The sequence below is a fragment of the Corvus hawaiiensis genome, chromosome 22 (genome assembly GCF_020740725.1).
Source record: "Corvus hawaiiensis isolate bCorHaw1 chromosome 22, bCorHaw1.pri.cur, whole genome shotgun sequence".
In the NCBI taxonomy this organism is placed as follows: Eukaryota; Metazoa; Chordata; class Aves; order Passeriformes; family Corvidae; genus Corvus; species Corvus hawaiiensis.
The window spans coordinates 7,097,265-7,120,492 of NC_063234.1; the positions used below are offsets into that span (position 1 = coordinate 7,097,265).

General features: G+C 47.5%; 1 protein-coding gene across 4 annotated transcripts in view; it reads left to right on the forward strand.

Moving 5' to 3' along the window:
• Positions 1–23,228, forward strand: part of TMCO4 (transmembrane and coiled-coil domains 4) — a 43,800-nt gene extending 20,572 nt beyond the window's left edge. For all 4 annotated transcript variants that reach the window (XM_048326671.1, XM_048326673.1, XM_048326675.1 and 1 more), the window contains exons 7-14: positions 212–355; positions 849–968; positions 2,299–2,463; positions 2,948–3,084; positions 4,555–4,639; positions 8,232–8,349; positions 11,210–11,327; positions 22,519–23,228. In XM_048326671.1, coding sequence (XP_048182628.1) covers positions 212–355; positions 849–968; positions 2,299–2,463; positions 2,948–3,084; positions 4,555–4,639; positions 8,232–8,349; positions 11,210–11,327; positions 22,519–22,851 — 1,220 coding nt within the window. In that variant the 3' untranslated portion in view covers positions 22,852–23,228. The remainder of the gene's footprint in view (positions 1–211; positions 356–848; positions 969–2,298; positions 2,464–2,947; positions 3,085–4,554; positions 4,640–8,231; positions 8,350–11,209; positions 11,328–22,518) is intronic.

A 23,228-nucleotide genomic window follows, 5' to 3' on the forward strand; every position in this document is an offset into this window, starting at 1 on the left:
TTGACTTTGAAATGATTCTTCATTTTTACTGAAGTCAGGCAAAGGATTTGGGCAGAGATTCAGGGCCTGGGGAGGGTCTCAGGAAGTCCCTTTATTGGACATGCAAAAAGCTCTTCCAGCAGGAGTATCAGCACTCTCCCAGCACAGGGAAATGCCTGCCTGGGGTTTCTAAGGGGTAATAGTTCGGTGATATCTCTTGTTGCATCTTCAGGTCTGACAGGAGGCCTGGCTGCCCCTCTGGTTGCTGCGGGAGCTGCCACGATCATCGGGAGTGCTGGAGCAGCTGCTTTAGGATCAACTGCTGGGATTGCTGTCATGGCATCCCTTTTTGGAGCAGCAGGAGCTGGTCTTACTGGTAAGAGAGTGACCACACCATTCTCAGGCACCGAGGTACAGGATCATGTCTGCAAAAGCACAGTTAGTGACCCCACTGAGCTCTCTGCAGAGCAAGGGAAGCAATTGGAGGTGTAATCTGTGAGATTTTTATGTCACTGCTGATTAAGGTACTCTGTAGCCCCTGGTGACCAAACAGGGAAAGAATATTTGGTGTGTGGTTAATGAAGGACATGCAAACTTGCTGCTTTGGGTTAGAAAGATGCTGCCATGGAGAAAAGCAGCTGTTACAGCAAAAATCCCCCTGGGCTAGATTCCCTCAGATCAAACAAATTCAGAAGGATCATGTTGGCTCCTTACCAAGCTGTAAGTAATGCATGGACTGACTGAGGGTTTTGAAAAGAAAAAAAAACCCTCTCCAGGTTACCCAAATAATTCCTTAACGAACTCTGTTAGCAGAATGTGTCCTTTCTGTGCCGTCTCTGAGCTGTGTGTTTCTTCCTGGCTGTGTGTAGGATACAAGATGAAGAAACGTGTGGGAGCCATAGAAGAGTTTGAATTCCTCCCACTTACTGAAGGGAAGCAGCTCTACATCACCATAGCAATCACTGGATGGCTGTGCACTGGCAAATATGGTAAGAACATGATGAGGAAACAGAGGGGACCTCAGAGAGCCATGGCCGTGTCCCACTTCAGGCTGTGTCCCACTTCAGGCTGTGTTTGTGCTCACAAAGCAGCATGTCTGCCCCACATTTCCATGGCATGGTGACTGAACCATGTCAGTTGTCACCATAAGACTTTGCAGCCCAATCTGCAATCCCAGGCAAACAGAGGCAAAGAAGAGGGCATTAAGTTGGTAGTGATAGCAGGACTGGGAGCAGCCGCAGCAGGATTGTTTCTGTTAGGAACTGTTGGAAGGTTTTGCCAGAAAAGGTCTGTTTGGGAGATGATTGCCAGCACTAGTACAAAATGTCTCCGAGACCTTATGTTTATCCTCCAGGAATTAACAGAAAACAGTGTGGTTTTGCTCTCTCTGTATCTGCCAGCTAATGAGGTTTATTGGCAAGAAAGTTCTGTCAAGTCAATCCTGTTAAGCACAGCACTCTGGAGGTGACTTACAGGGGAAACCTTGAAAGGTCTGTAGTGCTTTATTTTCCAGTGTAGCTTGTCATATAAAATATGTCACCTGTCTGCTGATGTGCAACCTGACTGAACAGCTGCCAGTTCATTGAGAAGCACCATAATTAACTCTGGATATCATTAACACAGAAGGATGTCTCACCCTGTCGCTTGCCAGGCTGCAGTTTGCTGTCACAGGGAAGTTCCTTTCACTTTGCAGTGCTGGGCTTTGGCTTCTCTCTTCATCTGCTTGCCAGAGGTCCAAATCCTCAGGGCTGGAGGGCTCCCAGGCACGGTTAGAGAGGCAAGTGTGTCCCTCCAGGAACCTTTTTGTGTCTGTTTGCCCTTAAAAGGGAGTTAACAGATGACACACATTCTTCTTCCATAACTAGCAATCTGCTAGGATGTTTTAAAGAGCAAAACTAGGGTTGTCATCCATTTTCCTCCTTACAGCAGTGTCTGTAGTGTGTGTACACACTCCTTCAGACAGAGGAACTGAGGACAGGAATTTTATGCAATTTGCCACTTTGTGATTTTGGAGTTGCCGGTAGCTGCCAATCCATGTGTCCCCAGATATGACAGTCCACTGTGGGAATCTTGTGTCACTTCGATCAGCAGCTGCCTCAACCTGCCTGCATTGTTTGGGGAAGGAACAGTGTGGGAAGGCTTTCAATAAATTAAGATGACAATTCTGCTCTGCCCTTCAGTGTTGATCTGTCATTAATAGCATTGCCAGAATATTCCAGTGTCCTGCAGGTTCTATTCCGATCCTCTCTTGGGCTCCTCTTGCCAAAAATCAGCCATTGTGTTCTCCAGACATGAATTCCATCTTTGCACCTTTCCCAGGGAGCTTCACAGCCCCGTGGAGCAGCATGTTGCACTCAAGTGAGCAGTACTGCCTGGCCTGGGAATCCAAGTACTTGATGGAGCTTGGCAATGCCTTGGATTCCCTGCTGAATGGTTTTGTGAACATGATGGCTCAAGAAGCCCTAAAATTCACTGTCTTGTCAGGTAAGAAACTAAATTGTATCACATCTGATGAGTGGCTCTTGGGCAGTTTCACTGTTAGAGGATCTTTCCTAAAGAAGGAATGTTTTGGAGGAGGCAGTGCTGGCACTGCCCAGCAGAAGTGACCTGAGAAGTGACCTCTACCACACCTGTAATTTAGCTGTGCTTTCCTGGACTTTCCTGCTGAGCTGCTGTGTCATTGCATCATTCTGTTAAAGTTACAGCTGGAAACACCTTCCTTCACGTGTGACTGTTCATTTCTCCATGTTATCACACCATTTACTGCTGTACAGAAACACACAGGTTACACTCACCCCCCCCATGCCAGAACATCAGATTCTTTCTTATCTTTAGTCCAGCAAAGCATTTCTCAGCACAGCTATTGGGAAAGAAGAGCTGGAAATGACAAAAGCTGCTAGGCTTAGCTTTTAACTTCAGTGAACTCTCTTGATTTTGGTGTTTTCTAAGAAACCTCTGTGTGTTGCAGGGATTGTGACAGCCTTGACTTGGCCAGCATCGCTCCTGACTGTTGCCAGTGTCATTGACAACCCCTGGGGAGTGTGTCTGCATCGCTCTGCTGAAGTGGGCAAACACCTTGCACATATCCTGCTCAGCCGACAGCAGGTGACCAGCCAGAATTATCCAGGAATTACGGCTGGGAGGGAATTGGCCCAGGGGGTGAAGGTTGATAGTCATGCTGGTTACATGGCATCTTTCATGGGAGACAAAAATTAATAAAACAAAAACTCAGTGCTGCATGAAGGTGACCAGCAGATATCTGGCTCACTGGGGAAAAGGAGGAAGTCCCAAGTGGATCAGAGAAATCCACTTGAGATTTGTTCCATTTAACCTAAAGCTTTTCTAAATGAGGAAGACAAGATCCAGGACATACATGATCAGTGGCTTAACCATGTCACAGCCAGGCCCACTCACCTAGTGGAAGTCAGAGAGCAGGAAGTGAGGTTGGGTGAAAAGGAAAGGAGAATACAGAGTTTTAAAAATATTTATTGATCATTAAGAGGCACCAGCAAAACAATGTGAGAGAAAAGTGGGTGGCAGCCAACGCCCAGTGAGCCGTGGCTTTGCCTGCAGAGAAGGGGAATGGGCTGCTGTCTGACAGAAGTGACGGAAGTCTCTCTGAAAAGGCTTGAAAAAAGACATTTCTGCCCCTCAAGAGCCTGCCATCATTTGCTGGCCCAGCACTGGTTTTTGCTGGCCACATGTTTGTCTCACACCAGTCACTGTTGATTATAGAGGAGCCCAAGGGGAGCCATGGCCCCAGAGCTGTGTGTCCCAGCAAGGTGGAACAGCAGAGGAGGAACAAACTTGATTTCTCATGAGAATCCAATCCTAGGAAGCTCAATAAACTTTATTTCATATAAGCCCTTTGTTTTGCTCGGGGGCATTTGTTCCTGCCTGTTAAGCATTTGCTGTTGTGAAAACACACATTCCAGTGTGCTGGAGAATCTAAAACTAGTTAATGTGATGTCTGGGGTGTCCATCACACACCTGCTCCCTGCATATTACAAACACCATTTTTCATTGATGTTAGGATTAGGTTCCCTTTGATCTTACAGAAAATCTTATTAGGCTATTCAAAATAAAAGCTTAGAGCTTAAAAGCCCCATCATTTTTTATAACCATCGCATGGTGCTGCTGTCACTCAGCCTGAAATCAGGACGTGGTCAGTATTTTTGTGTTACAGCTTCTTCTTCTGTTTATTGAAACATTTCTAGGAAAATTTTGTTCCTTGAAGAAGGTTTTCATTTGGAATTTCAAACCAGTGACAGCATCTGTTTTGGTTCTGTTTGAAACATCTGCTTTGTTGTAACTGCTGGTCATGAGATTTTTTTCGGTTGATTTTCTGAAGATCAAAACATACAAAATACTTGGATATGTAGAATTCTCCATATTGAACTGGGCATGACTCTGAGGAGACCTGATCCCTTTGAAACCAACCAAATCACTCCAGTATTTCAAAGGTGATGCACAAGCAGGTGCTCTGTGTCTCAGGCTCTTGGGGATCCCAAGCCCAGTCTCTCTTTCCAGAGAAAACACCATTTGATGGCATTTTTTCCTTTCCTTCTTTCTCAGGGCCAGAGACCTGTCACACTGATTGGCTTCAGCCTGGGTGCCAGAGTCATTTACTTCTGCCTGCAGGAAATGGCTCAAGAAAAAGGTAAAATTCACCTTCTAACCTTTTTTCTTTTATTTTCCTTACTCCTGATGGAGAAATTTTTCTTCCAAGAGGAAGAACACAGCTTGGCTCTTTTAGGATAGGACAAAAACAAACAAAAAAGAGGTTTAAATGCCTTTGGAGTCAAATTCTGCTGTCATTTCCCCCAGTCGAGCAGATGAAATCCACTGTCTTCACTTGAGGGGTTCCAGTGGGTCACTTTGGTCTGTAAACAACAAGGTGACATCTGTGATCAGTCTGGAGCTGCCCACACACTGCCTGATCCCAGCAGAGGGATTTGCCTTTCTTGGGAGCTCTCTGCAGCTCTCGTATCTGATTCCCTGAGTCCTGCCTTCCATTTAAGTCACTGAAATGCCACTGTCATCTGCTATTTTCATGGTAATTTTCCCCCAAAGTCAAGTATAAAACCATCTGTCAATTTATTACCCATTGTGGTTCTGTTTATTAATAGATTCTATTTTTAATTTAGGAAAAAAAGAAGAGTAAAATCATTATGATCAGTTGATGGAAATTGTATCTTGGAGTTGAGTCAGCAGTGACTGTGTGCAGCCTGCCTTCCCCCCACGTAGCAATTTAACTCATTAACCATTTAGCTTCACAATAAATCATGAATAGGGAATTTTATAAGGGAAATGTCCAGTAAAGTCCAAGTAGGTGGGTCAAGTGAGGATGGAGAAGGTCAGCACTGACAGCTGTGTGCCAGAACTTCACTTCTGGTTTAAAATGGAAGTCCTCAAATACAGGAATTCTGTTCTCAAAATAAATCTAATCAAATCCAGAATGAGCCTAACGGAGTTACACTGGTGCCAGCACCCAGATCCTAATCTGGCCCTAGATCTACACTTTTTGTGTCCTGAGGATGCCAAGGGCTGAGGTATTTCCAGGCTTTTATTTCAGCCTGCAGACTCTGGAATAACACGAGCCCATAGCTTAGGAAGGAAATCCTTAGGGGTCTGGAAGTTGGCTGCCACTCCAAAGAAATCCAAGTATCATGGTGATGTATCAGAGCAGCTCCCACCATACACTGATTTTTCAGTTCCTTAATTGAGTTCTGAAAGCTGAGCTGTTTGTGAGATGAAAAGCAGCATGTTTAGCACAGATTGCCAAGGCGTTCTTCACAGGCACATTCCAGAGCAAGCCACAGAAGGAATGGAGCTGGGACCTGGGACAGCTGAGACTGATTTGGGTTTGGACTTGGATGTCTCACACGAAAGGATCACACGGCCCTGTCATGCAGGGCTCTGTATCCAGATGGCAGTGGCATTTCTGAGGACAAATAGCAGATGATGGATTGGCCAGTGAAACACCACGGCAGGGACTCAGACTCTGTTCAAATGCTTCTCTGCAAAGCAATGCAATAACCTTTGGATATTTCATCACAGATGACTTTGGGAGCCAGAGCTCAGCAGGTTTCCAGAAAATGACATTATGGCAGAAGCTGGAGTAAATGAGCCATCAGAGACACGTTACTGCGTGGGAAGATCATTGCTCTGATTTCTTCATCGTGATTCCCATGCATTTTAATAAATAATTAGCAATTTAGAAAACGAATGCAAATTGAGAATGGCTGTTACCACCAGAGCCTGAACCTTGAAACCCAGCTGTGTGTGACAGGAGTGAGGTGTCACACACTGGGTGTTTGGTACTGATCACAGCTCCTGTGACCAGTACCCCCGCTGGGCTGGGATCCCTGCTGTGCTCAGGTGTTGGGAGTGCTGCTGCCAGCTCTGCCCTGGAACATCTGTACACAGCCAGAGCTGAGTTCCAGCCCTCTTCTCTGTCCAGTCAGGACTAACGTGCTGAGGTACCTTCCCTTTCCCAGTGAGTTGCATCCCAAAGGCACAGCAAGGCCCAGCTCCCAGGATTGGTTATGGTCTCTGGAACAGCTTCTTCCTTCCACACCTTTTCTGAGAAATCATCTTAATCAGGTTTTAATTTTGGCCTGGCATTCTCATTCTGTTCCCACCTGCTTGGACTTGATTGGAAACTTTCCTTTATAAAACTCCTTATTCATTAGCCACTCTCTGTGAGGTTAAATGGTTAATGAATTAATTTTTTTCCACTGCTTTTGCAGACTTTATTGTTCTTCATAATCTAAAAGATTTACAAACTGTGAAATACATTTCATTTATCTCGAGCCTCAGCTGCTCTGCAGGCCAGTGATCTGTTCCCAGGTTTCTATCCTGTCAACATTCAAAGAAAATGAGCATTTTGCAGCCAAGGCTAAACATTTTTTTTTGTTGTTCTGAGCAAGCAATAATCTGGACAAAGGACTGGAGAAACAAAAGCTTCCAACACCTTGCCTAAAAATTCAGGATCCTGATGAATTAGCTGTTTGTTTATTCGGTTGGCTTACACCATGGCCGTGGAATTTAGAACCTTGGTTGGAACGAGCTTTCCCGTTAGTAAGGCTCTGGGTTTCCTTTTGATTGCCCATGATTAAGGGAACAGGGCTTTATTGCTCACAGATTAGACTCACAAAACTGAATTGCTCTTTGCTCTCTTTGATTGGTGAAAAATTTGCTCTGCAATAAGAAATAATTCCAGGAGAGCTCATTTGGATTTGTCAGGCACCGGGATTTTCACCATGGAGAAGGATCCAGGCACTGCAGGCAGCTCCAATCCTTTACTGCTTTCAGGGAAAGGAAGCTAAGTGATTTACATTTGAAAAGTCTACCCAGGCAGCACCTCTCCCTCAAATGTTGGGTTTAGCTCAGGTCTGGGGAGCCTGGTCTCCCACAGGTGCAGGGCATGGATTTGGAATGTTATGCTCATGAGTCTTCCATTTAACTCTCTTTACAAAGATTTATGGAAGATGCTGATATATTGTTCAGCAGTTTAGGAGAAGTAGCAGAGCTGCCCAATATTTCTCATTCCATCATTATTTCTCCTGAAATTGCCCAGCTGCAGCTCTCTGATAAGTGAGGAAGATTTATTATGCTTAAAAGTCAACATTGCTGTTCAGCAAATCAGGCCCTGGGCATTCAGGTTACAGCAGAAGGAAATCAGTCTGATAGATCTTCACTGTGCATTGGCAAGTGCCTCTGTTGTTGCTACTTCCAAATCAATATTAACAATTTGGGATTTTCTCTTGCATGTTCAGGTCATGTTTTTCATAGAATCAGCTGTGGGAAGGGTTCCTCATGCTTCACATATCACAACATTTGCTCACTCTGTGGGATCTCAGACCCTTTCACCTGTTTCAAAGCTCTGTGCTCACATCAGTGAGCCTGCAGAAACCTTTCCAGAGGTTTCCAAGCTTTTCCAGAGGTTTGCTGCTTGAACAGTGTCTTCCTGGGCAGAGGCCAGGCCATTTCTCCCTCCTGCCATCAGCCTGGTCCTTTGCACTGTCTGAGGATCTTGATTTTTCACATTTACTAGCTCCAGGTGATCTGTGGACACTTCACATGTATACAAAGTTGTATTTATGATCCTCCTTTCCAGTGTTCCTGTCTTTCAAATTGAAGCCACTGAAACAATGGTTTTTCTGTAGCACACAACTGAACACACTTCATGTAAGAATATCTTCTGATCCATCTTGTAAATCTGAGCTGTTCTGCTTTCACCTTAACAGACTCACAAGGGATCATTGAAGATGTCATCTTACTGGGAGCTCCAGTGGAAGGAGAAGCCAAGCACTGGAAAGCTCTCACCAGAGTGGTGTCGGGCAGGATCATAAACGGCTACTGCAGGTCAGTGTGTGCTCAGTGCCCGGCCTCCTTAGCCTGGGAATGGTTTGGGCTATTTACCCCTTTCAAGCACCTTGTGAGTGCTGGTGAGGACGTTGATTCAGCAGTGCCAGAGCCTCATCCCTCCAGGCCTCTCCCTCAGATCCACTGGAGATAACAGCTTCAGGAGACACTTGAAGGCTGTTTGACCCAGCTCTTGGCTCTTTGTGACACTGGAAGCCCAAGCAGGTCCTGTTCATAGAGGGATCCTAAAGCTGGGTCAGTGTGTTTGTGTGTGTAATCTGGTATGTTCTAAAGCCCCTTTAAATCTCAGCTTTATGTGAAGGACTATAAATACAGCAGTTAAGTTTGCTGACTTAAAGAATGGGAATTAGAATCTATAAAAGCTTTAAGATACAGTTCACTTGCGGCTGCTTATAGGGAACAAGATGTGAAAATCACAATGGAAGGGAAGGAGCTCAAGCAAATTGAAGGTTTTTATATCTGGACTGGGTTTCTGGTCAAGATAGTCCACATGAACAAGATATGTAACTTACAGGGGAAGAATAGCTGGAATAGCTGTAGCAAATTTAGTAAGGATGTGAAAGAATACAAAGATTGCCTTCAAAACAAATACCAGACTTTTAAAACCACATTTAAAAACATTTCAGAAATAAAAGCAGACAACTGTTGTGCAGAGTTGTGGGAGCTGCTGGGTGAGAAGAGGGAGGTTCAGAGGTCTGAAACAGCTGAAGCAATCTCAGAAAAGCTATTAAGTATTCAAGTGACAGCTTCAAACCTAGTGACTATGTCTTGGAAGATAATTGTGGCAGGAATACTGCTTACCAGCACAATTAGATAAGGGGAAATTAAAACCAAGGAATGAAGCAGGGAAGACTAAGAGCATGGGGAAATAAATTGAGAAATAACCAGGCAAGAAGATTAGCGAAGAACCTGCAAGTCAAGACAGTTTATAAAGCTGTGAGCCCTCGGGTCAAGGGCAGCTGAAAATGCTGCTGGCGTTTTCCATGCACACATCCATATGGATGCCTACACACGTACGTGGAAGGTGGGGAAGTATTGTCTTACTGTGCTTCTAGCAGAGTGTTCTAACTCAGAAAGAGGAATTAAATCAATGATTTAAAAGTATTCAAGGTTAAAACAACAAATTATCGATCCCATCTCTCAGCTAGGCTGGAAATTGTTGCTTTTGTCCTCTTTGGATCCCAGGATTTTCAGGGATGTTGGATGTAAACACCACTTGCAGTGTTTCTTCATGTGGCATAAGGAAAAGCTGCCTCCCTGGGAGTGCTCTGACTTCCTCCAAGAAGCCATAAATGATAGAAATCATTGCATATAACTGAGTTTACCCAGAAAATATTGTTCCTCCCTGTGTTCTACAAAACTAAATTTCACTGTAAGAAGCTCAGTGTATCCATTTCCTAGAACACACACACACACACAAAAGATCTTGTTACAGTTTCTAAGCCTGCCTGGCCGTTGGAATAAAATACAGTATGTGTGTGTCACATGTAATAGGGGCTATTCAGGTAACATGAGGGGCAGCTAGAGGAGGGAATTGAGAGATATGGGTAATTTCTGTGAGGATTGAGGTATGGGAGAAAGATTATACAAACATTGTGTAGTAAGGCCTCACCTGATTATGATTTCTCTGGTCTCTCGCTTGTACAAAGGGTGGCCTCGTTCTGTCACTTCAGGAGTAACTCTATTTAGGTTGGATGAATTACACTGGATAGAATTCCTGTAAGATCAGATTTGAGCCCAGCTGTTGAGCTTCAGTCCTTGTTCTTCTTTGGTTTTGGAATAAAGGGACAGGGCGAGTGAGAGCCCCGTCAGCTGTCGGAGCTGTCCCCTCCCACTTAACAGAGGGGTTACAAATTCCCAGGGGGAAACCTCACCCAAATCAGTTGGACTGGCTCAGCTTTTGAAAGAACCCACGCCTGAGCAACGTGGATGTGTTGTAAAGGTTTTACTTACAACTCCTAGTGTGGATTATTTGGGAATAGCCAGGAATGGGCACCTGTGCAGGAGCATTTCACCTGCTGCCATCACAGAGCACAAATCCCACTCATGTCCCACTTCAGTCTGCTCTATAGAGCACTGTGGCATTTCAGTGCCCAGATTTTATGCTGTTGCTCAGCACAGAAGAGTTTTGTGTTTCCTTCTCTCCTCATGCCATGGTCTACCCTGAAACTGTCACAGTGACTTATGGCACTGCTTTAGAGTGGGAGCAAACTCTTCCTAGTTCTGTCACTGAAGCCATGTATTTCTACAGTACCTATAAATCAGGAGCACTCCCAGGAGCTTCACAGTCAATATTTATGTCACAACATCAGTGTTGTAGGTCTCATCACCTTTACAGCTTTATGGGCTGGAGAACCTATCAGTACATGGAAAAGATGAAATACGTCAATATGCAATCCCTAAGCAAACATAGAAATAAACAGAAGGGTCAGATTTTTAAACTCCCTGCAGGTAAAGAGACTACACCCATGGATCAGCATTCAGTTCAGGCTTACACCCCTGTGTCCCAGGAACCTGCCCTGAATCCAGCAAGTGATTGCTGGTGTGATTCCTACATCACACAGACCTGCAGCAGGTCTTGCTCCAGACATCACTGGGCTTCCCAGCCCTTCCACTCTCCTCATGGTCTGAGTAGTAATGCACTGGAAGTGTTCAGGTCAGGTTGGATGGGGCTTGGTGCAACCTGGTCTAGTGGAAGGTGCCCCTGCCCATGGCAGTGGGTGGAACAGGATGAGCTTTAAGGTCCCTTCTAACCCAAACTCTTCTGGAATGGAATTCTTTGATTCCACATTGCATTGGCTGGGCAACAGGATTTATTCCCACTCTTCTCTGCTTCTAGGGGGGACTGGCTGCTGAGCTTTGTTTACAGAACTTCCTCTGTCCAGCTCAATGTTGCAGGCCTCCAGCCAGTCGACCTGGATGACAGGAGGATGGTGAACATGGACCTTTCCTCTGTGGTAAGTTCTCATATTCTCATTTTTTCTCCATCATCCTTTGCCTGCAGCACTGTAACACCACACTCACCGTGCAGGGGAAGCTGGGGACTGAAGAGAGCCCCTCCAGGTACACTGTCCCTCTTTCCTGTCTTTGAGGGAACTCTTACCCACACTTCCCTCTGGGTTTTGTTGGCCCAGCTAGCACTCAGCATTGAGCAAAACAATGAGAATCTACCTCTCCTGTTGGATATGTTTGGGGGTTTTGGTTCCAACATATCTCATACTGGAGATAGAAAATGCTGTACTCCTCAAGAAGGGCCTTGCTGTCACAGAGTCATAGAATGGTGTGGGCTGGAAAAAGCCTGGTCCCAGCCCCTGTGAGTGTGGATCCGGGGGAGGTGGGATCAGCAGCTGGAAAACGTGGATCTCAAACACGCGCCTGCACAGCAGGTGCAAGCCACTATCTTATCTTGGTGGAGCCTTCCACACTGCTCAGGTTCATCCAGGGACAGGCTCCTGGTCCTTGTACCTTGGTCCCTGGGGCTGCAGGAGCCGGAACTGGTTTGGAATTACAGAAGCTCTGTGATAGCAGCAATTGGTTTGCCAGGTCTTGCTGCCTTTTTGGAGTGTGTGTCTCCAGGAAACAGGGAGAGAGTATCACTGGTATATCTGGGAAACATTCAGCTTCCTCAAAGCTATCTGGTGTCATTAGTGATAAGCCACTGTTGGAACATCTGGCAATACATCTAAGCAATGTTCAACTCAATTATCTTAAACTCATCACCGGGTTGCTGTCTCTTCCACAGAAGAAAAAGCAGAACTTATTTGTGTATCTATATCCAGGGCAATCTTGGACGTGCCATCATGTTTTTTCCATATCTTAATGTTTTAATTCATTGTTTACTCTCTGCAAACTGGAAGATGCTCAGCACAAAGCTCAGGATATTTCCATGGTCAGTGTTCCTGCCGTGACTCTTCTTCCCAAATGTCCCCACAACCTGGCAGGGACTGTCAGTGTTGCTCTGGAGCTAAAGGCACTTTGAAGAGCTTTCAGATTTTTTGGAGCACCAGCTTGCTGAGCCTATAAATACCCAACTGTTCTCAGCTCATTTCATTCATGATAACTGAGCTCTGCACAGCCCTTGGCAACACACGCAGGACTTGGTGCTGAGCGGAGAGAACAGACACTTAGAGGAACAAAACAGGGGCTTCCCAGGAGGAGGGGGTTTAGTGGAGGCTTTTAAACATGGTCCATGCATCTTTGCATCTCTCTGGGCTGTCAGCATTTCCACACACTCCCACATCCATTTTCTCACCGTCCCCAGAGCTGCCAGTACTCATTTGCTCTCTGACATCTGTTGCTGGCATGAAAATGGCCCAAGATGCCAGGTGGTGGCACTGGGGTGACATTTCCTGTCAGTCAGTCCATGTCACCCCTGTCTTTCTGGGTTCTCTTCAGAGACCCTCCTTTTAATGACCCTCTGCTTCCTGAAGCATGAAACCCCCCAGAGCCCTGCACACTTTACCCTGCCTGGATCACAGCAGCTTCTCCATTCCCCTCAGAGGAGCAGGATTTCCATTTCAGCTGAGTGAGTAATGTCTGCAGAGCTGCTCTCTGCTCATCTCCCAGAGCTGTGTGTCTGCATCCCGGCTGCCTGGTGCCAGCAGTCAGTCCCAGTGCTGCTCTCCTTCAGAAGGAATTGACACTTCCTTCATCTCACTGCAAAGCTTTGGGGGGGAAAAATGTATATTAAGTAGGTGTCATTGCCTTGATCCATTTTCCAGACCATGGGAGGAAATACAGTGCATTCTGGGGAACATCTTAGAAGTAAAAGGAGCAAGGATGGCAAAGGAAATATCCAGGGGCAATATTTTTTAAAGTGGCAAGAAAGCAAAGATGGATTTTGCTGCAAGTACAGTGCAGTAGCATAACAGAAAAATACACATTGATATTTAGAGGTATGTAGAGATACAGGTGTTTATGGAGACCAGCTGCATCCCTGCACATGCCCTTGTTGGAGGTCCCTGTGAGTGTCCTGCCAGGAGAAGGACAAGCTGTGATAGAAGAATAAAGGGTAGCTGATGCAAAAGTGCTTGGCAGGAAAATATTACAAGGGCAGCATCAGTATTTTTGGCATCTGCCAGTCCATCCATAATGAAAACTGGACTGGATCCAGACAGTTTGGTTCTCTCTGCTGTGGTAGCTCCAGAATCCTCAAATGAGTGGAGGATTAGGAGCCCTCAGTATAAACAGGAATTCACCTCTGAGGCCTCCATCTCATGTCTCTCTTGATTAGTGTGGTTTTTATCTGACTGTCAGTAAAAAAGCAGAGAGAAAAATGTCCTCCCACTCAGCAAACACAGTTATAAAATCCTTCCTCATGGTTACAATGGGGCTGATTTATTCCGTGGATTTATTTGACAGCACCTGTTAGAGACCAAGGAAGTCGTGGAGCTGCAGGGGATTATCCTGATTGCTGTTTGTTCCCAGGGGAGTTTGTTCAGTGCAATCTGAATTAACATTTGAATATTGCACAATTGCTCAAGGAGCACCTTCAGGGAGGCTCAGGAGTCAGCAACAAGTCAGGAATGGGCAGTTTCACAGCAGCAGAAATCAGGGGTGAACTTGCAGCTTTAGAGGCAGTGGGAATGCGTGGCTGGAAGTCTGGTGGAGAGCAGGGATGGATCATAGAATCATGGAACTGGTGAGGGGGGAAAGCTCTCAAGAGACCACTGAGGCCAGTCATTCCCCCAGCACTGCCAAGGCCACCACTAACCCATGCCCCCAAGTGCCACATCCACACGGCTTTTAAATCCCTCCAAGGATGGAAATTCCATCCTTGCCCTGTGCCAGGGCTGAACAGCCCTTTCCATGGAGAAATTTTCCCTAATATCCAATCTAAATGTCCTCTGGCACAGACTGAGGCTATTTCCTCTTGTCCTCTCACTTGTCACTGGGAGAGGAGACCAACCCCCACCTGGATCCCCCCTCCTGTCAGCTCTCAGAAAAGGGACCAAAATTCCCATTATGAGGGGAGACAGATTCAAGGCAGCCAGGTACATCAATACCATAAGCAGATGGAAAGTCTGAATTTTGTGAAATCCAACTGACTTGGCACTTCTGTGAGTCAGGCTTTTTTCCTCCAAACACATTAAATTGTGTTTTTTCCCCACTGTATTCCAAAGACTTGCAGCAAAGAATTAATTGTGGTTACAAAATGCAGATTCATTAAGAGCCCTGGGGAGTTGGAAAGGCAAAAAAAGGTTGCCGGTGTGTCATTACTCCGTTGTTTCTCTTGTTCCCAGTGAGCAGCGTCACCTCCCCAAGGGCAGGATCAGAGGAACAAGAGCTTGGAGCAGAACTCGGCTTCAGGCAGCAGCCTGGAGGAGCTGGGAGAGCCCCTCTCCCATCAGGGGGACATGCAGGGCTTTGTAGAAACAATTCCATCTGTCTGTGAGGCTGGGAGGTTACAGGGATGGCTTCCACACCCCTGGAATCATCAGTGGCTTCATCTTCTGTGCTCCTTCTTGCTGTTGATTTGGGAGCTCCAAGAATCCCACGTTAAATACATATTCAGTATGTTTTTCCCTTTGGGACACAAGCAGAGGGTGGTGGCAGTGTCACTGTGTTAGAACAGAGGAAGAAAGTGAAAAAGCTTCTCCAAACAGAAAGTGCAAATGAGGCCGTTAATAACTTGCAGTTTGTTTTTGCTCTGTGGCTGACAAACCTCAAAGGCCAATGTCCCTCCTCGCTCCAGCACACACGGATTGCTCGAGCTGGATGTGCTTTGTGGGAGCCTGGGGATGCTCAGCTGCTTCTAAAGGCAGAGAGAGAACCATTTTACAGGACTCACATTTCACAAGGCTGGTGCCCAAATTCCCACATGCCCTGCTCTGGGAACCAGGAGAGTGCCACAACTTCCTGCAGATTTACAGGAGGGATTTTCCTGTTTCCCTGTGGTGCCTGGAACACATGTGCATCCTTCCACAGGGGATTCCCACGTTACCTGCTGGAGTGTGTACGGTGTCCACAACCCCCAGCTACCCTGGGCAGGGCTGAATTCCTGGGACTGCAGCTTCTCCTTCAGAAGAGCTGAGGGGACCAAGTGCCATGTTTGAGGGACTCCCGGGTGGTTCCTATTTCCATCAAACGCAGTCCAGCAGAGGAAATTCACTATTCCTTTGCAGAATGGGCAAAGTTGTGATGCCATCACGTCTTTCTCCTGTGGAACAACTGGCATCACAAATCACCTTCAATAGATTTTCTCTTCCCCCTCAGAGCACTTTGCATGTGGAAATGGAGCAGTTCCTGCAGGTGCAGGCGCTGCACCCCCTGTCCTTTCCTGGTTTGCAGTGAGCGGGTCTGTAGCTGTTGGCTTTGCAGGCAGCTTTCCCCGTCCCAGCCCTTCCTGGAGCAAAGCAGGGCAAGTTTTCCCAAAGTACTGTTCAGCTGAGTTCTGCAGGAATACCCACACAGAGCCCAGGCAGGTGAGTTAAGGATAGAAAATTCAGCTTTTAATTTCCTGTCTTCTGCTGGAAAACGAACGCTGATTCTGTATCATTTTTCTGCTCCCTTTGAGCTCCCTTTCTGACCTCCTCAGCTAACATGGAAACAAAATCCCAGCGCAACAGCCAATTAAAAGTGTTAATCAAGGGGAAGGCTGACTTTGCTGACACCTTGGGCATGTCATGTGTTTGAGATGCTGCAATGAGAGCAGCTGAATTATTGATAGGAGCTGAATGTCACTGAAATACTACGAAGGTGTCGCTGCCCCGGTGACACTGGGGGACGGGAAGGGCTTAAACCTGCTGCAAATCCCAGTGTGGTGGATTTGTAGGATATCACATTGCTGAGGAGAGATGTTGCACTACTCCACAGCTCTTGGAATTTCCCAAATGCCCAAGACTTCTGTCCAGACACATTATTGCCATCAGCTCATGAGGGATGAGTCAGAACAGGTTGTTGTCCCCAAAAGCAGCAAAAACTCTTTTAGTTAACCTCAGGTGACCTTGTTTTGTGAGGTTGGGCTGAGAACCTGGTTTGAAAACAGCAGAGATGGTAATGTTTGAGCTGCCAAATCTTGTGTATTCCTGGAGCAAGATCAGGAGAGGAAGGGTGACAATCCCTTTGGGTGTTACAGGAGTCACCCTCTGCTTCAGGCTGGTCCTGTTACATCCTTCTGGTTATGGACACTGAACCTCATCTCAATGTTCTCATGTGGAATCCTGAGAAATTTTCCATAATCCTGGTGTGATGAGTATGTCCAGTATTTTGGGTCACGAGTGGCCTGCTGTGGTTCCTGGTGTCAGACACCTGGGTCCCCTAAGCCCTTTCTAGGATCATTCCAATTCCATGGATCAATCCAGTCTTTATTTTTGGGATCTCTTGTCCTCCATGGTTCAAGACATTATGTTCAAATTATTCCTCAGTGATAATTATACGCACAGTTTATGCTGGGTCTTTTAAAACACTCTTTAAACCATCAAATTTAAATAATTTCTACTTGGATTAGCACTAAAAAACTGAGTATTTAATTATAGCCACCTTATAAACGAGTGGTGGTCATTGGGGAGAGCATCAACAAAAAATACTCAACAGCAGCTCCACAAACAGTTGAAAAATTAATGGAAGAGCTGTTTCCTTCAGTGGGATGGCTTGGAGGGCTTTACCTGGGAACAGAGGGACGTTTGTGAAGGCATATTTCCCTTGAAACTCTTTCAAGGACTCTTTTATTAATTCAGAATATTAATTCCTAATTCTGTGCTGCCTGTTGTCACTGATGTACAGCTGCTCTCCATCTTGTCCCTTAGACCTCCAGAACTTGATTCCTCTATTTGCTTCCTGTGTTTCCTTGTTATATTCTGTATTTTACTCCTCTCTGTCATTCTCTTGGAACTGCTGGAGGTAAATTGAGAGTAAAGCTGGCAGGGATTTTCAGCAGTGGATGAATCCAGCAGAAGCCAGTGATTACTCAGAATTTTCAACACTGATCACAAAACATACCAAAGTTTGATGGAAAAAACTCTTGGAAAAAGCTCTTGCCTTGGTGTGGAATTGCCTGAGGGTGTCTGAGGGGAACACCCCTCAATTACCACCCCAGAGGTGACAATGAGGATCAATCTGTTGTGGCTGAAAGATGATCGCAGGAAAAAATTATAGTCTGGCTCAAAAAATATCACTGCAATGAAAGGAGAACTTTTACCAGTCAAGTGAGTTTTAAAAAGAGAAGAAAAATAAGAATTGAGTGCCTTATTCTGTCCACAAGGACTGTGATTGTGCGAAGGGACAATGTCAAAGCAAAGCCTCTGAGCCTCAGCAGAATCAGTCTTTATTCCCTCAGTTGTCAGAGCAGAAATAGAAACATTAAAGAGGAATAATGCAAATGGCATTGTCAGGATTTCCAAAATAAATTCAGCTCTATCAGTTCTTCCTCAAATATATTTTTATTGGTTTCTCCAGGACTGCTGGTGCCCAGGGTGCACCATTGCTGCAGGTGCCAAATTCAATTGGTGAATTGAATCCATTTCTTAATACATCCGTTTAAATTGCAGCTTCTGAATTAGTGGATGTATTCACTGTCCTCACTTTGAGAAGACATTGTTTCCTGACAATCCAAACAGAAGAATTTTATTCCTATTCTAGCTGCATTCAGCCACAGCCTGTGTCAAGGTCTGTTGAATGTTTTTGGGTTCCTGCTCTGGAATCTGCTCTGCCTCTGGATTTTCCAGCTCCTCTGCCCAGGCAGCATCACGGCTTTGCCATGAGCTGTCGGAAAACTGTGGGAAACAGCCAGGACATTTTCTGCCAGGCTGAGAGTTGGGATTGTTCATCCTGGAGGAGAGAAGGCTCCAGGGAGAGCTCAGAGCCCCTTCCAAGGCTTAAAGGGGCTCCAAGAGAGCTGGAGAGGGACTAGGTACAAGGGCCTGGAGGGACAGAACACAGGGAATGGCTTCCCAGTGCCAGAGGGCAGGGCTGGATGGGATATTGGCAAGAAATTGTTTCCTGTGAGGGTGGGGAGGCCCTGGCACAGGGTGCCCAGAGCAGCTGGGGCTGCCCCTGGATCCCTGGCAGTGTCCAAGGCCAGGCTGGACGGGGCTTGGAGCACCCTGGGACAGTGGAAGGTGCCCCTGCCATGGCGGGGTGGAATGGGATGGACTTTAAGGTCCTTTCCAACCCAAACCATCCTGGGATTCTGTGGGTGCCCTCTGTCAGGCAGGATGTATCCAGACTCGGAATTAAGGCTTACACTGACATGTGGGAATATCTGTGACCAGAGGAGCCTGCCAGCTTGGCAGAGCTGACTGGATTTTGAGGGATAACCTGGCAGAGCTTGGGAGCCCTGCAATCCATCAGCCTGTGCCACCATTTGGGCTGTGTGGGTTCAGAGGCAGCACCCAGAATGGAAGAGTTTTTTGGAAAGCAGCAGTGACATTTGAGCTTCTTCCCATCTGCACCCACAGCTCCCGGAACTGGCAGTTCAGCTCAGAGCAGGGCTGGACTCCAGTGCTTTTCCTGGACAACACATTCACTGCAGCTTTGGGAAAGGGAGAGTAAACAATACCGATACCCAGAGGGGCTGAGCTGGCTCTGCAGTTGGGTTTCACTCTGTGTGTGACACCCAGGGCAGGTGAGGGCTCCTGAAGGTGAGCTGTGATTATCCACTGAGCTCCAGAACTGCAGCTCGCTCCAGGAACTCCTTCACCCCCCATAAAATACCATCTTCTATGAAAACAGACAGTATTTGCCAAAAGGGAATCCTAAAGAATCCCCTCCAAGGTTGTTGCTGCTCCTGCTGAAGTAACCGACCTCTGCAGACATGTTTGAACTTGAGGGGATCTTTTGCTGCGGAATGAAGTTGCTCTTTGGGCGTGATGGGCTCAGAACACAGTGGAATTCTCAGGTGTATGAGTGACCTGTGCATTCTCCACCACACTGCTTGCCTCCACAGTGGTTCCCTGTGAATCCGTAGGGTGTTTGGTGAGGGGGAGCAGGAGGAAGGCACAGCTGAGCTGCCGTGTCCTCCACCTGCCCGCAGGGAGCAGAGGGGGGAGGGACGCTCAGCTGAGCTCTGGCAGCTCCGCAGCCCTGCAGAGCATTTGGAGCCATGAGCACTCCTGTGTTGGCTGCTCGGGATGGGTGGAGGAGCTTTTATTGAAGGACACTGGACAGGATCTGAAGGTTTTTGGCTCTGGAGTGAGCACTGAAGTGTTATCTGGCGGTGTCGAGCCTGTCCCTGTGACGTCCGTGTTGTAGCGGCAGTGTTGTGACATCGGTGTTGTGACGGAGTCGTGTCTGTGCCCGAGTCTGTGGCAGAGACAGGATTGTGTGGAATGTCTCCCTTCTCCCGGCCCTTCCTCTGCCCTCCCCTGGGCAGCACCCCCTCCGTGACACGCTGTGCTCCTGTGGGTCAAACCAGAGAGAAGCCGGGACTCTTAATCTTCTGTATCCAACAGAAACACTTCCCTGGCAGTTTAATCCTCACAACTGATTGTGCTCAGTGACATTTTTGATACTTTTGGGTGGATTTGGACTTGAAAACCTTTCCAAACGTGCTGAGCTGACTGGGTGATAGATCCCCCTGGGCAAAGCCATCAGTTTGTCTTCCAGAGATCCCCTGGTGCAGCATTGGAGTCCTGGGCAGCAGCAGTGCCAGAGGCAGCTGGCTCGTGGTTCCAGTGAGTCAAAGCAACCATAAACTCAAATATGGCTGGGAGAAGTCACCTAAACAATCCCAATAAACCCACCCCACTGCTTTCCTTACAGCAAGCAGAAATGTGTTTGCTCTGGTGCCGAGGACACTCTTCCTTTTGTCCTGAAATCTCCCTTGCACTTTGTTCTGACAAGTATTAAATTAGTTCTTTATTTCCCTTTAAAGTTTTTATTGGCTATGTTGTAGATGTCCCCCTCCCATCACCTACCCAGCAGAGGAATTCAGCCTTTCAGACTGAAGACGAAAGCAGGCTATAGGGAGCTGGAATTGCTGGATTTTCCCACCAGGATGCCTTTAAACTGGCAAGGAAGTTTGTTTGCTGCTCTTTTCCTGGTGGCTCAGTGCAGCAGAGAAGAGTCGTCCCTCCTCTTACACTTCTCAGGGATTGCACTGGTCCAGCTTCATGGAATCCTCTCCTGGACAGGAGGGAGTTTCGATGGAAGAGATTCAGAGCTGCAGAGCTGCAGTAGGGACAGACTCTCCTGAGGTCCCAGCTTCTCTTTCAGCCGCATGAGCTCCTCAGAATGGCTCATACCCAGCATCTCTCAGGGATCGTGGTGCTCAGGGAAGAGGAATTCCCTGTTGTTTTAGTGGAAGCTGCTGGATGCTGAAGAGTAATGAAAATCAGTCCTTAGGGTGGCAAAGGAAATTAGTTCTCTCTGACTAATGACTCAGTAACAACAGGCTGAGAATTCCCCAGCCAGGGCAGGCAGATGATGTGACTGGAGAGGTTCTGAATGCAGCAAACCAAGAGCCTTCAGCCCCTCCTCCCAGTAACTCCAGTACCTTCCTGTCTCTCCCCACCCTGCCCAAGGCCGTGCTCATTCCTTCCTCCAGCCCCCCTGACTGAGCAGTGAAAGGGTTGTACTTTTCCAGAGGACAATGTCCACAGCTCCCAGTCCTTTTGTAGTTATTTTAATTAACTAATCTCTTCAAAACATCCAGAGCCCGTTGAGCCATCTGGACGGATTCAAGTCATATCTTTGTATTCCTGATGTGCTGAGTAAATCCTTCAGTTTGCTCCAAACCCTCAGTACAGCCAAATGTCCCCCTCCAAAGCTTCACACAAACAGCTCGGGGGGTTGGATTTGTGGTGAAAAGGTTGTCTTTAGCTTTGGGAGAGGTGTGCTGGGAACGCTGGTGCTGGCACAGCCATGAATCCCGCAGTGGTTTGGGCTGGGAGGGACCTTAAAGCCCATCCAGTGCCACCCCCTGCCCTGGGCAGGGACACTTTCCACTGTTCTAGGTTGCTCCAAGCCCCATCCAACCTGGCCTTGGACACTGCCAGGGATGGGGCAGCTGAAGGATTGCTCTGGCACCAGGCAGGAGCGAGCAGGAGATGAGCAGAGGGTCCAAGGCTGGTGTCTTTACAGAGCTCTGTGAAGTGCTCTCACCATCATCATCCCTTCCTGGAGGAGTCACCCCTGTGTCTGGGAAGCAGGAAACCTGGGACTGAGGTTATGGGTATTCTCTGCTGCGGAAATCCCCTAATTACTAGCAAGGCTTGGGAAAATAAAAGGCCAAGACAGCTCTCTGGCTCGGTCAGGAAGATTTAAACTGCTAAAAATTGGATTTACCAGAAATGCAAAATATCTGGGGATGCTGTTGGTACATCAAGCGCTCGGGATACCTGGAATGGGGAAGGAGTTTCAGCCACATGGCCTTTAGCATCAAGAACAATCACCTGCAAAGGAGATTTCCTCTCCTCCTGTGCCCTGATTGGAAGGGAACTTTCCAACATCCATCTCAGAAGGGGTTATCTTATCATGGAATTCATCTTATGATAAACCTGTCTGCGTTTTTACACTTACTGTTGACCTTTATTTCGTTTATAAACCCGTAACTCCTGGGCTCCCAGTTTTATACAGGGCAGGATGGATCAGTGCAGCTTCCAGCCAAGAACCTCGGCTTGGTGGCTGTGTGAGGTTTAATGACTGCATCCTAATTTAAATAAGATAATCCTGGCTTTTACAAGGCAGCTGAGGCACCTGGACGGCACCTTTAGCAAGAGCAGGCAGCTGAACTAAGAGAGCTCCCCTCCTTCCTGGGTGTCCCCCCCCCAGGGCAGAGCTCCTCCTCTGACCCTCCTGGCACCCAGGATTTGGGGGGTGGAACTCAGCCAGGTCCAGGCTTATAAGTATCTCAGAGGAAAAGTCATCCAGCACCAGTGTGTGCCCCAAACGCTGCAGCCACTTCAGGCTGGTCAGTGGACACCTGCACTTATCCTGGTGGAATCACCACCCCTGGAAGTGCTCAAAAAACATGTGAATGTGGCACTTGGGGACATGGGTTAGCGGTGGTCTCAGCATGATGGACTTGATGATCATAAACATCTTTTCCAACCTTAACGATTCCACGATTCTGTGATTTTTTCCGACCTCATTCTTTCCATCTGTCAGAGCCAAACCCAAGTCTCTCAGCAGTGGTAGCTGTTGGGATGAAGGACTTGGCTGAGCTGGATCCCTGTGGGTTCCCCACTCACAGGATTCTGTTCCCTGCAGGTAAATGGGCACCTGGACTACATGAAGCAGATGGACACGATCCTAAAAGCCGTGGGCATTAAAACCAAGGAATGCCAGCCAGAAGAGAAGGGCAGTGGAAGTCTTTTTTCCCCTCAAGCCAAGAAATCCCAGCAGGCAGCCGGCAGCGAGGCTCGGGGAGAGGAAAACACCGGGAAAGAGGAGGATGAGGCTGGGGGTGAGGCCGTCCCAGCCGGCTGCGCTCACGGACAGGATTCCTCCAGCTCTGCCCTGGGAGAGCCCTCGCTGCCCTGCCCGCACTGCTCACACAGCACGGACAGCAAGGGCCAGGCAGTGGGCAAAGGAGCAAATTAGGACAGAGCTGCTCAGCCAGCACAAAACCCGCTGTCACAGCACATCCGTGGCACTGGGATTCCCAGAGGATGGAGCTGGCGGAGCTGCAGCTGCAGTTTGCAGCCCCTCCGGAGAAAAGCGTGGCACTGGCGTGGCACTGGCGTGGCACTGGATCAAAGCGTTTGGAGCAGCCGCCCCCAGGCGAGAGAGAGCTGATTCCTGCCTGAGTCTGCACTGCTCCTCAGGAATCCGAGGCAGATGCCATCCAAATCCTCGCAGGAAGCAGCTGCACGCCTCGGCACCGTGTCCCTGCTGTGACTGGGGGAAGCAGGTGGCGCTGAGGGGATTTTAAGCAGAGGGGTTCGTTACTAGGAAATTAAAAACATTTTTCCACTGGA